A 12368-nucleotide genomic window follows, 5' to 3' on the forward strand; every position below is an offset into this window, starting at 1 on the left:
TATTAAAGTCTTCAAGTTTTAAATGCTTTGATTTTTATTTTCTCCTCAAAAATACAGGTTTTCAAAAGTGTTTAAAAATGGGTTTTGTGTGGTGACGTCAGAATCCAGACCCCCGGATTCTCGGGCTGTCACAGTTAGTCTTGGGGGAGAATCGCCTAAGCAATCATTTCAGGAAAATGCCATTTTTCTTCAAAAATCATGAAACAACCAACATTAATTTGTGTGGCTTGATAAAGTTGGTAAAACTTGCAAACCGCAACTACACCGTGTCAAACGAAAATCGCATAAAACACATCACAAGAACGCAGTGCGATATGATGCGGGTTGTGTGATTTATACATTTAAAAAATAAATACTTTTCGATGAACATATAAATATAATTTTAAATTATATATAAATCAATTATAATAAAATTATGTAAATATTTACAATTTAGAGCTACAAGATTAGTAAAAAGATATAAACTAAAATATAAGTATGCTAATAATGAAGATAAAAAGATATCGATACAAAAAAATTAATTTTATAGAAACAAACATAATTGTAATGTATAGTTAGTAACATTAGAATTACTCTTAATTTATAATGTAAAAATTTATTAAAAATTAGTAAAAAATATTAGAATCCTGAACATATTATTAGTAATAAGGGGAAGATGAGGATGAGGTCAAGTCATCATATCTTTTGTGTCCGGGGAAACACAAGTGCTACAATGTCCTGGATAAAGGATCGCAATCCTATGAGATTGAGCTAACGCCAAAAATCCGTTTCCAGTTCGGACTGCACTCCAAGCTTGCAACTTACCTGCATGAAGTCAGAACTGCCAGTAATCGTCGGTCAACCATAGATCAATAAATTCATTTCTACTGTCACTCTATGAGAGCTGATCATATCTGAAGTCATTAAGGGGATGCTAAAGGAGGGCTAATGACTAGAGTGAAGTCGTAATAAGGTAGTGGTACTGGAATGTGCAGCCGGATAATCTCCTTTTCAGTGAGAGCAAATCTTTATTGGGTAATTTTGGTCGGGATGTTATGAGACTGTCGGTAACACATCTGGTGTGGGTTTTAGAGTATTGAGAGGATCTTTCTTTAGTACGAGAAGACTAGGAAAGATGCATCGTTGGTGTACCAATTATCCCACAATAAACGTTTTGTCAAGTGCGGAACGGATAACTGTTGAAAGCATTTAAGTAGTAAGGCCATCCCAAGATGAGTGCTCTTCTATTCCGACTTCCCCGGAGTCTCTGGTAGCACATCCAAGATAATGACATAAGTTTTGAGAATTAAGAGAAGGTTGCGGGATGGAGTGATATAAGTGTTGAGAATTCAAGAGAAGGTCACAGTGAGATGAACCGTTTGTTATTACGACAGGTGTCAAGTGAAAATGCGGTGATGTACGCAGCGGAGATAGCCGGACAGATCCATAGACTTAAACCTCGTTTATGCAGATGATTTGGAATATAAAATCAGCGGACATGTATGGTTAAACCTTGTTTATGCAGATGATTTGGAATATATAATTAGAGGATATATATGGTTAAATCTTGTTTATGCAGATGATTTGAACTATATAATCAAACATGTATGGTTATGTTCTATTTGTATATTTGGTGGAACCTGACATATTTTAACCAAATCTTTGGTATGAATTCGACAGGCACTTGTATATTCTAAAGAGACTTACTTATCTTATAATTTAGCGATTTTATTCATCTTTCATTTCATTAATAATTATTTTGTTTGGCTCAATAATTCCGCATATCCTAGCAGCATTTATATTTCTTGGTATAGGTCAACGACTGCGGTTTTTTGCTCAAAAACTTACAGACTTAGATAAATATTTGATGTGTTTTCCACCGTTGAAGTCATTTTGGAGAACTATGCGATTTTGGTAATTCACTTCTTTACTAGTAGGTGTTAAACGGTCCCATTAGATACTTTTTCGTCCCACTTGGTTATTAATATTGGTATTTATATTAAAATTGTATAAAATAAGTGAGAAATTTTGAGTTTCATTAATATTTAATTAATATTTTTTTTTAAAAAAAAGTAGTGTTTGCAATTAATTTTTGTATTATTTATTATTTTTATGAAGTTATAAAATATAAAAATTTAAAGGAACATAAAGAAATACAAAGAAATAGATGAGAAAGAAATATATATTTTGCGCTCATAGCTAATTACCTATTCAACTTTCACAGCTGACATCGCTGCTCAACACATCAAACTCAATGTAAACAGATAAGATTATAGATGTGGGCAACTGGCAAGTGGTTCAAGAGGAGAACTGAAAGTAACATCTTTGACAGTGAAAGGGAAAAACAAATAGTACTCTATAATCACAAACGTGACATCCACAAGTCTAAAGAGCTGTCAACAACAGCACATACCAGTATACCACAAGTTCAAAGAATCATATAACTCAAGACCCGGCAGCCGACAACGTCAAAGTTTAAAACAGTTCAAAGTTTGAAATTTGGTTGTTTGTGGGAATAAACAATCCAATCGAGTCCAAATATGAATCGAGTCCCATTTTATATTCAGACAGCTTTGCAAAACATAGGATAATCATATAACAGGTCTTCTAATCCAACAAAGATCAATTTGAATAAGTACCCGCAAAACAAAAGCCAAGATCAACTGATTTTATTTTTCGTTAAGGCAAAGAACCCGATTAGACTTGGTTATTGATGCTAAAACACGAAAGAAAAACCAAAAAAAACATACGAAAGTGACTCCCTTTCACTCTACTTCATTGCATAAAAAGGCTCAAGGCCAAAGAGCAAAATTCTTAACATGTCTAACTACGGCTTGAATAAAGTTTACTACAACTAGTTGAAAACCTGATGCAAACTATCATTTAAACCAGTTCTGCAACCACTACAAAAACTTCTACTTAAACCATAATCACCACCGATGGTGTAAAATATACGAGGGAGAGAAACAAGTTCTGCAAACAAGTTCTAGATCAAGCTGGGATCAAGCAGCAGCTCCATCGAGGAGCATCTGATCAAAATGCCAAACACCTGAAATGCCGATAGAGCTAGAATCAGAAAACCAATAACAGTCCTAGGTAGATGATAGAAAGATAACCAAACAAATACAATCTCTAATCTGGTAAAAGTATATAATAATCAATATAAAGTGAATCATCTTAAGAGTATTACCATGTCCTTTGCCTACTCTTCTCAACTGAGCAACATATTCAGACATTTTCTTGATTGCTTCCACCTTAATTAAAGACGAGGAAAACATAAAATAAAATATCAGTTTGCCACCATCAGCCATAGTGCTAAAGCTTGGCGAATTAAGGGAGTGGGGGAGGTTTCTGTTTTAGTTGGTAGCATACCTGCTCGGTCAGAAACTCGCTTTCAACAAAATCAGCTAGTTGGACGTCATTGTTCCGACTTGCTACCTGTTGTCACAAGTTAAAGCAAATTAATCATACAAATATCAGACATAACACACAATCTTGGATAAAAACAGATGCAGTTGCTTCTGGCCATCGTCCTGCCAGGCTTAAGATGCTGAATGTCACTAATAAAGAGTAAATGTATCTAATAAAAATAGGGACTGAATGTCAATTACAGAAACAGCAGTTGTATGCAACAAAGTTATATTGGACTAGTGAATTGGATGTTCTAGTACAGTTGATCTTCCAAATGCTATTAAAACAAAAGAAAGTTCTCTATATAAACAACAAAGGTTTTAAAAAAGATATATAAAACAAAGAACACACATATATGAACAAAATCAAACAAAATGTAAGGTTTTTCTACCTCGTGCAAGTGCAGAAGTTTTTCATTCGTCAATTTCTCCAAAGACAATGCAAGCTCCATCGCTGTATAGTTCAAATGATCAGCTAATCAATTGCTTCATATTCAACATACATCAAAAAGTTGCTGGGCAGACGCAAGTGATAAAGGTGCCAAGACCACACAGGTCGTGTTTGCATCAACTACATTAGTACTTGGTTATTGATTTATGTTAATGACACTTATTCTTCCGATCAGGTGTTAACATAAAGTTAAAAATATATGTACATGTATTCAAAATATGAGATTTCCACCATAATTCAAGCATGACTCAAGTACGCATTACATAAACATAGAAGTGGACCAATCTGTAAAAGGAAGCCTGACAAATTTATGATTTCTAGAGATTTGCCTACTGCATAATATTTTTGATTCTATACACACGTGCAAAGTATTGCATCAGGTGTGAACCAATAGCCAATCATTTGACATAATGCGGGATCTGATACTTTTGTATATAAGTTATTCGCACTTCTCTCTTCTCTTAAAAGCTACTACCAAACTTCTACAATTTTATGCTCAGCTTTTACAATTTTATGCTGTCTCCAACAGAAAGACGATAAGTAGAACAGGAAAGTCCATAAAGAACAGATGGTGCGTGTTCATCGAAAACTTTTTATTAGTACAAGTTGTACAACCAACACCAAATAAGCACAACTAAGAATATAACACTAGAAAAGGTAACAATACAGAGAACAGAGAAATCGTACCATATAGAGCATCCCCCTTTTCAGCATTATCAAACTCAGATATTGGCATTATAATAGACTGCAATTTCACTTTTCCGCCTCGTTTGTTCTAAAAGGTTTAAGCAGGAAGTTAGAGATTTGATCTTTAATACCTAATTCACATAACAAATTCTGTAGAATTTGAAAAAAATAATATTACAAAAAAAACTGTAAGTACCTGATACTCCATGAATTTTTCCGCATGCTCTCTTTCTTCTTCACTCGAGTCCTTGAAAAATCTGCACATAAAACACAATAAACAGATAGTATCATATAATCTGATCTAACCATACAAATGAACTGCAAACGAATATGAGATGTCTAAGCTTACTTGGCCAATCCCTTGAGAGCAACATTATCCCGGTCGAAGTAAGCATACATGGCATGATAGACATATGAAACATTGTATTCAACACTGGAATCACCAACAAACGAGGAAATATTACATCAGATATAACAATTAAAAACTAAACCTCAAACATAAACAAATAAACATGAGGCTCCTTAGAGAGCCGCATACAAATACCAAATTTAAAAACAACAACAGCTCAATAACAAGTCAAGTCATAAATTATAGCCTAATCACACCAATTGAGCAACAAGCGCACGCATAAATTTAAGAACACCGACTAAATTAGAAGTACAATTTACACACATATCATCCATGTTTGAAGTCAGAGGTTTGAGAAAAATTAAGAGGTTTGGGCCATTTTAGAATTTCGGCCATGTGGTGGTATTTGATATTAGCGGATCGAAATAATGGTTTGGACTTAAAAAGCTTATTCTGAAAAAGCTACTTGGATACGTTTTTTCAATTAGAGGATTGACATCTGTCTACCTAAATACAAAACTAATTAAACAGCTAATTCAATCCTCTAGTCAGAACAGCTTTTAACCGCAAATTGCTAAACAGGGACATCATATCTAGCTCAAGCAAGCAGTAACAAGTTCAATTGAAAAACAATCATACATACAATTTAAATCGATTATCGCATAAGCGAAAAATATACTTGGAGAAGGTCTAACACTAATTGACTGGCAAGCACATATAATAAGCTTCAAACACACATACACACACACACGTTGTCGTTCAGATACATATTAATTTAAAAACAAGTTCAATTGAACAACAAGCATATATAACTAACTTCAAACACACATATACATAAATTTCAAACACACACACATATATATACACACACACGTATGAAAAGAGAGTTATACTTGATCTGTTCGTTGATAACAGACTCGCAATCATCTGAATACTTGTGTCGCGCAATCGAGTCCTGCGGCACCGACGGCACGAGCATCAACTCCTTCTTCACCTCCTCAAACGGCTCGAACACGACGCCGGTCAGCGGGCGGTGGTTCGCGTTCTTCGCCGCCGCGCACACGACGCCGGTCCCGACCTTCGCCGGCGCAACCACGCCGCCGATTTGCGTCTTCGCAGTCTCGCCCGCAGGCGAAAATATCGGAGCAGAGGCTCTCAGAAACATATTACTGTGTGTATGTGTGAAATGATTGAAAGAGGGATTGGTTTGTGTGGTGAGTGAGAGAGATGAGAAATACATACAGAAGATATATAGTCACAGATTGGTGATGATGGGCGTATGGTGAGTGACAGCGGCCGTTGATGAGGTGACACGTGGATGGTGAGGATGAGGTGGACAAAGAGGGCGCGTGGCGAGCTTGTGTCATATCTGGGAAAGTTGCTTTTGGGTTTGATTGGAATCCCGAGGATCAATCGGTACCGTTGGTGTGAAAATAGCACTCGCAGTCCGGCAGTAAAACTATAATAATTGAGGATAATTTTGTTTAGAAAATGGATCAAAAGGAGATCTAATTTATCTTCTGAAAAGATGCCATAACTCCGTTCGGGAATAAAAGGATGCCATAAATTCTTTCCACTAAAAAGAGAGAAATTACATGATTTAATCTGCGTATGATTTTAAGGCTCAAGTTACAGCAACTTCAACCATGAAAAATTTTTAATTAAAAATTAAGTTGATATATTAAAAATAAAAAAATATTGTAAAAATCTTATGAAAATATCAAACTCGAACCCTACCCTCCACATTTTTATAATTTTAGCTAAGCTCTCATGGATGGATATATTTATTGAACAACTAGAGATGTGTAGCAAATGTCACGTCGTCAATTAAATATAAAAAATAATAAATTTTATTCATAACAAAAATAACATGATATATTTGAAATATAGCCTATCAATACGATGAATATCATCGAAATAAAATTTACTATAACTTCAACAAATTTTATATGATATTTTATAGGTTCGATTTAGCCAATCATCTGTAACCAATATTCTTATATCATTTACAAAATTAAAGTAGCTTGGACTTCTAAGAAATTATGACGCTATAAAAGTCAGACCATCTCCGATAAAATAAAAAGATTTCTTAAATGAAAAATCATATGCCATATTATAAATAAAAAGTATTAAGAGCATCTCCAGTGACGTTGGCTATAATCGTTGGCTAAATTGGATCTGTAAGACATTATGTAAAATTTGTTGAACTCGTAAAACATTGTGTTTTAATGGTGTTGGCTATATTTGTTAGTTATAATTTAAAAATAATATGTTATCAATATTTTAGATTGTTAAAATAGAATATTTCAGTTCAGTACGATAATAAATGATGTGCAATCTTCTTACAGATATCATGCAGACCTGTAGAGGTTCAACATATATAATCATTCATTGAAAGTTGGCTAAAATTATAAACAACAAATAGTTATGGTTGGAGTGTGAAGTTTTTTGAAAGGTTTGGCTATTTTTTTTTTTTGTTTTTGACATGCCAAGTCACATCCTAGCTAATGACTTTCGATGGTTGGAGATGCTCTATGAATATGTGGGAAAACAAAATAACCTATTTTAAAAATAATAACATACTATATATGTGATATAAGTATATAACTAATTATTACTCAATTTTACCAAAGCACTGCACTTAAAATAAAATTCAGACTCTATTTGGGAATTAGCGGATAACTGTTAGCGGATTGAATTATCGTTGTGTGTGTTCAGAATTAATTTTAAAATATAATACAAAAACTTTGAGGGGCCACAGGGTGTAAGGTAGCTGTTAGAAACTAATATACACACTACGACATCTCCATCACCTAACGTTCTCGGCAGTTTTTAACGGATGTGTGGGTCAGAGTTACAAACTGAAAGCTAATTTAAACTTAGAGTTACAAACTAACACGTTTCAAAGTGTGGGGTCAAATTTGCTAATGAGCCAAAGTTTGGTGTACAAAGTGCAATAATCATTGCAAAACCATTCAATCATTCTCATTACATTGAGAGTCTCAAGTACATTATTATCAACATTAATTTTAAACAAGTTCTTTTCACCGGAACTTTGGGTCCTTCTAATTTTTTATCTATCATTTTTAATATTTGCTTTTATAACAAAAAACTGATATTAAAATTACATTGAAATAAAGTTCAATGGAGACATTGAAGACCATGCATGTTCTGCAATTAAAACATTAAAAAATATATAATTTTGGAAATCATATTTATAAAAATCAGAATTTAACAAAAAATCTTGAAAAATCATATATGTTTTACAAGTAGGATATTGCCGAACATATATTCTATACATGTCTAACTTGTAAAATGTACAATTTTTTTTAGGTTTGTAATGAAATAACACTATTTATATAACATGTTTTATAAAATATTAGATTTTATAATATTTTAATTGCAGAACATGCATGGTGTTCGAAATCTCCAACAAAAAATGATCTTATAAAATTTTAACTAAAAAATTTTGGACCCCTTCTAAGTTGGGATCCGGTTGCCTACTTGCCTAACAGACTACTCTCAGATCCGGATCTGTGTATAGCTGGAGCAAGCCGTAAATTATCAAATTTTCAGTTTGGAGGAGGCATTTCTCCACGCACTCGTAATCGAGTTGGAGTTCAAATTTAATTCTATACACCTTCTTGTCTTTTTTCAGCCTCTTCAATTACTTGCTTTCCGGATCCGTAACCTGTTAGTACTTGTTCCAGACCAATTTCGAACTCAAACTCAATTCTTTTTCTTTTTTTTTGTCTCTCATTCTTAGTCGTGCATGCATTCCTACTCTGTGACTTATGACTTATAAGTTATAACTTAACGTGATATATGTGATAGAATGAGAGTTTTTGGATAATGTTGACTTATTAATGATTTATGAGTTATTAAAAATATAATAATAAAAATAAAAGTAGTTTATAGGTAATTTATATCTTATGAGTAATTTTTATCAATAAAAATTTTAAAAAAAATTAACTCATTGAAAAATATCTCAAACTACTTCTGACTTATTTCTGACTTTAAAGTTGGCTTCTGACTTATTATATAAATAGACATTTCCAGTTTAAGATTTGGAACCGTTTTAAACCATGACTTAAAATCGAGACAAACAAGCTCTGGACAATGAGGAAAATGTTAGGTATCCCAAAAACTCTACTGATTTTTTTTTTCAAATCAACTTGGCAACATATGATTGGTCCAACTTATTATACTAATAATAATGGACCCCTATATCTACATGAACCACTCAATTAAAACTCGTTATTTGTCTACCACGTCATTTAGGAAATAAATTTAGAAATAAAATTTTGGGGTCCGTAAAATTATCCGCGCAATAATAACCCGCAGTCCCACACAGGTTTATACATAAATAAATGAATAATATAAAAGATGAGTAAATCTTGGGATGGTTACTTAAATTTTCATATATTTATAAAATGTATGTTTATTTTTGAAAATAGCAGTAAATTGGTCGGTCTTTTCCTCGGCCTATTATTACATTTAATAATACGCCGTTACGTGTTAAATTCTAAAGAGTGAATTTTAGTCGTTAAAGTTTTTAAAATTTTACAAAATGATGATCGATATACACAGTTAATATTTTGTGAAAATTAAAAAATTTTAACCAACATATTAAAATTTACATTTTAGTTTTTAATATGAAAATATGGTTAACGGGATTGATGCCAACCATTTATTTGGAAAACGGATGAAAAATCTTGTCAAATTCTTGTCATTCTTTTTTTTTTTTTGAAAGGGAAAAAAAAGGAATAGCAAGAATTTGACAATTTTTTTATAAATTATTCTTAAAATCAACGAATATTTTACAAAAATCTAAACATATTAACTGAAATTCAAAATGGGCCTGAACAGAATGAAAGGTCGTACTGAACGGACTCTTGCGAGGTATGGTCTATATACTTTCAATGTAGGTAAATGTTTATTGCTCAAATATACAAACTGCGCAAATGGGAATTGCTAGTTCCGGTCTCTAGTTCCCATCCAATGATCCAATTGGATAGATGAGAATTAGTTTGATCGTAAAACAAAAAAAAAAATTTTTTTTACTAAGATTGTTTGATTTATTTTGATATGTGTCTAACTCAACGGGTGGTATCTAAAAATAACTTTTCATTATTTATTGAGTCTTTCTAATTGAGAAATTTTCATAGACTAGCAGCAGATTTTTGGATTATTCTTTTTGAGAAATAAACTCTATCTTTAGTTATTTGCAAAACTATTTTTTTTAAAACAAAACTGTTAACTTTTGAATTTTCTTACAAAGCTATGATTTTTTTTTGGGAATTTGTTCTATATATTGTTTTTTTAATCTTATTTCTGTTTTTACTATCCCAATTAATAAGATTTTTACTTTTACTACCTCTTTTAAAACCACAAGCTTTTAATACCATTTATACAATACAATTGAGAAATTTTTTTAAAATTACGTTGGGTATCGGGCTTAGCAGTACTGGTCGGGAGTTAGTGGGGAGTTAGTCTTCGAGCACCTCTCTCTTCTTCACAACGCCTGTCTTCTTCACAACGTCTCTCATCTTCATCAGCTTCCTCATCGGCGAAACTTTGTAATTCTCACTCCTACTCAGTTCTGTTGCTTAATCAGGTGATGCTTTGTAATTCTCACTCTCGAGCCATTGTGAATTTTGCATTCGATTTGTTCGATTTTTGTTTTGTAAAACCCTAAATACATTTGTTTTGGATAATTGTTTCTCTTAGTATGATAATTTTTGTGCTTCGATTTGAAATGAATTTAAATATGTGTATGTGTTTAATTTTGTATATTTTAGTTAGGGAATGTTATAAACTCCTAAGCTCTTGATTTATCATGTAGTGTTGTCCTTTGTAGATTTTTCATGTACTGTTTGATTTTGTATAAGAAATAGATAGTTGCAGATGAAGTTGCATGCATTTTAGGTCAATATTTCTACTGTTGAGGCTGATATTTTAGGTTTGATTTGCTTTTGGATAGGTGGCCCCGCAGGGGCACTTATTGTATATTAGGTTGATTGTTAAAACTGATTGATTTGATTAGAAGGTTGCATGTTAGGAGTTGAGTTGATTAAGTTGACTTAATCAACATGTTAGGAGTTAAGTTGATTAAGTTCTATTGGTTCGAATGATAATTTAGGCTTGATTTGCTTTTGGATAGGTGACCCCGCAGGAGCACTTATTGCATATTAGGATAATTGTTAAGATTGATTAATTTGATTAGAAGGTTGCATGTTAGGAGTTGAGTTGCATAGACTGTGGCTAATGTTGAATCAAAATTATAATGCTAATATGCAGGGCACTTTGAAGTAATCGATGAAAGAACTCTTGAAGACTTGACTCTGTCTCGGTGTGAGTGGGATTTTTATTTGGGATGTTCCAAACCCTCTTTATTTCAGAGCAGAAAGGCATCTACATGGTCTCTTTTGCTGAGTATCTTGCTGATAAGAAGGAAATTCCGCAAGGAGACTTGGATATTGGCGCTCATAGAAGCAAACTTGGTTTTCTAGTTTTACTCATATGGCATGGTCAAGCAGATTTATGGCTACGAGAGCGAGGAAGAGGATAAAAAAGGAGATGCGAAAGCGATAAAAAAACTAACAAAGAAGAGAAAGACGAGATCTATGAAATGATTTGCCTGTGTTAATAGTGGTTAGAGATTTAACATGATTTGATATGATGGAATTAAGAACTATGTAAATGATATGGTTTCAAAACTTATGATTTGGTTCGTTTATGAATTGTTTTGTTTGTATTTGGTTGTTAGTTGCATATCAGGGCACTAAGTTGCATAATTATATCATATTGCTGAGTTTCATTATATGTTGCATATTAGCTTGGCAAGTTGCATATTGAAATAATAATTTGTTAAAGTTGCAGATGAAGTTGCATATCTATTTAATAAGTTGCATGTGATGTTGCATATTGGATTATTAAGTTGAATAGTAGCAACTTTAACAACTACAACTATAAGTGGGCACTAAGTTGCAAATAATTTTGCATTGTAGGTTTATACAGTCTCACAAGGATATCATGCCAATGCATTGTAATATTGAATTCATTTGGATTATTGGCCCCACAGGGGCTCTTAATGAAGATTTTAAATATTTGTCATCAACCAAAAGAAACCTCAATTGCAACTACTATAACTAAATCAACATATATTGCAACTCAAAACTACCAAGTTCAACAACAACCACTAGTCCAAATTTAATATTTGTCATATTTAGTTGCATACAGTGTAGCATTCAGTGTTGCTAATGTTTAACAGACAATATATGTTAATATGCAACAAAAATCAACTTCAAATGTAACTGAAAGTCACTTGATACCTTAACCTCAGAGTCAAATATATAAAACTAGTAGTTCTATTCCGTGTACTATAAAACGATAATTTTGTCTTTGTTTGAGATAAAACAATCAATGTAAACTAACTAATTCAAGCAACTCTAAGTGGAGGATTTCGACAAGTTCTCCTATTATGTCCATA

General features: G+C 32.7%; 1 protein-coding gene across 1 annotated transcript; it reads right to left on the reverse strand.

Annotated features, from left to right (window-relative positions):
• Positions 1–2726: 2726 nt before the first annotated feature.
• Positions 2727–6124, reverse strand: LOC108214133 (ferritin-3, chloroplastic). Its single transcript, XM_017385938.2, has 8 exons — positions 5770–6124; positions 4877–4960; positions 4724–4784; positions 4528–4615; positions 3782–3843; positions 3352–3417; positions 3170–3233; positions 2727–3028 (listed from the first exon to the last, which is right to left on the reverse strand). Exons 1-8 carry the CDS (start codon positions 6114–6116, stop codon positions 2982–2984), a joined length of 819 nt encoding a protein of 272 aa, XP_017241427.2. The 5' UTR covers positions 6117–6124; the 3' UTR covers positions 2727–2981.
• Positions 6125–12368: the final 6244 nt, after the last annotated feature.

The sequence above is a fragment of the Daucus carota genome, chromosome 3 (assembly GCF_001625215.2).
Source record: "Daucus carota subsp. sativus chromosome 3, DH1 v3.0, whole genome shotgun sequence".
Taxonomy (NCBI): Eukaryota; Viridiplantae; Streptophyta; class Magnoliopsida; order Apiales; family Apiaceae; genus Daucus; species Daucus carota.

Excerpts from the sequence above, each read along its gene's own strand:
- LOC108214133 (XM_017385938.2), bottom strand. The coding sequence starts at position 6,116 with ATGTATTTCTCATCTCTCTCACTCACCACACAAACCAATCCCTCTTTC. Across the intron at positions 4,961-5,769 it reads GTTATCAACGAACAGATCAA|TGTTGAATACAATGTTTCAT; the intron begins GTATAACTCTCT and ends TGGTGATTCCAG. Across the intron at positions 4,785-4,876 it reads GCTCTCAAGGGATTGGCCAA|ATTTTTCAAGGACTCGAGTG; the intron begins GTAAGCTTAGAC and ends TTTTATGTGCAG.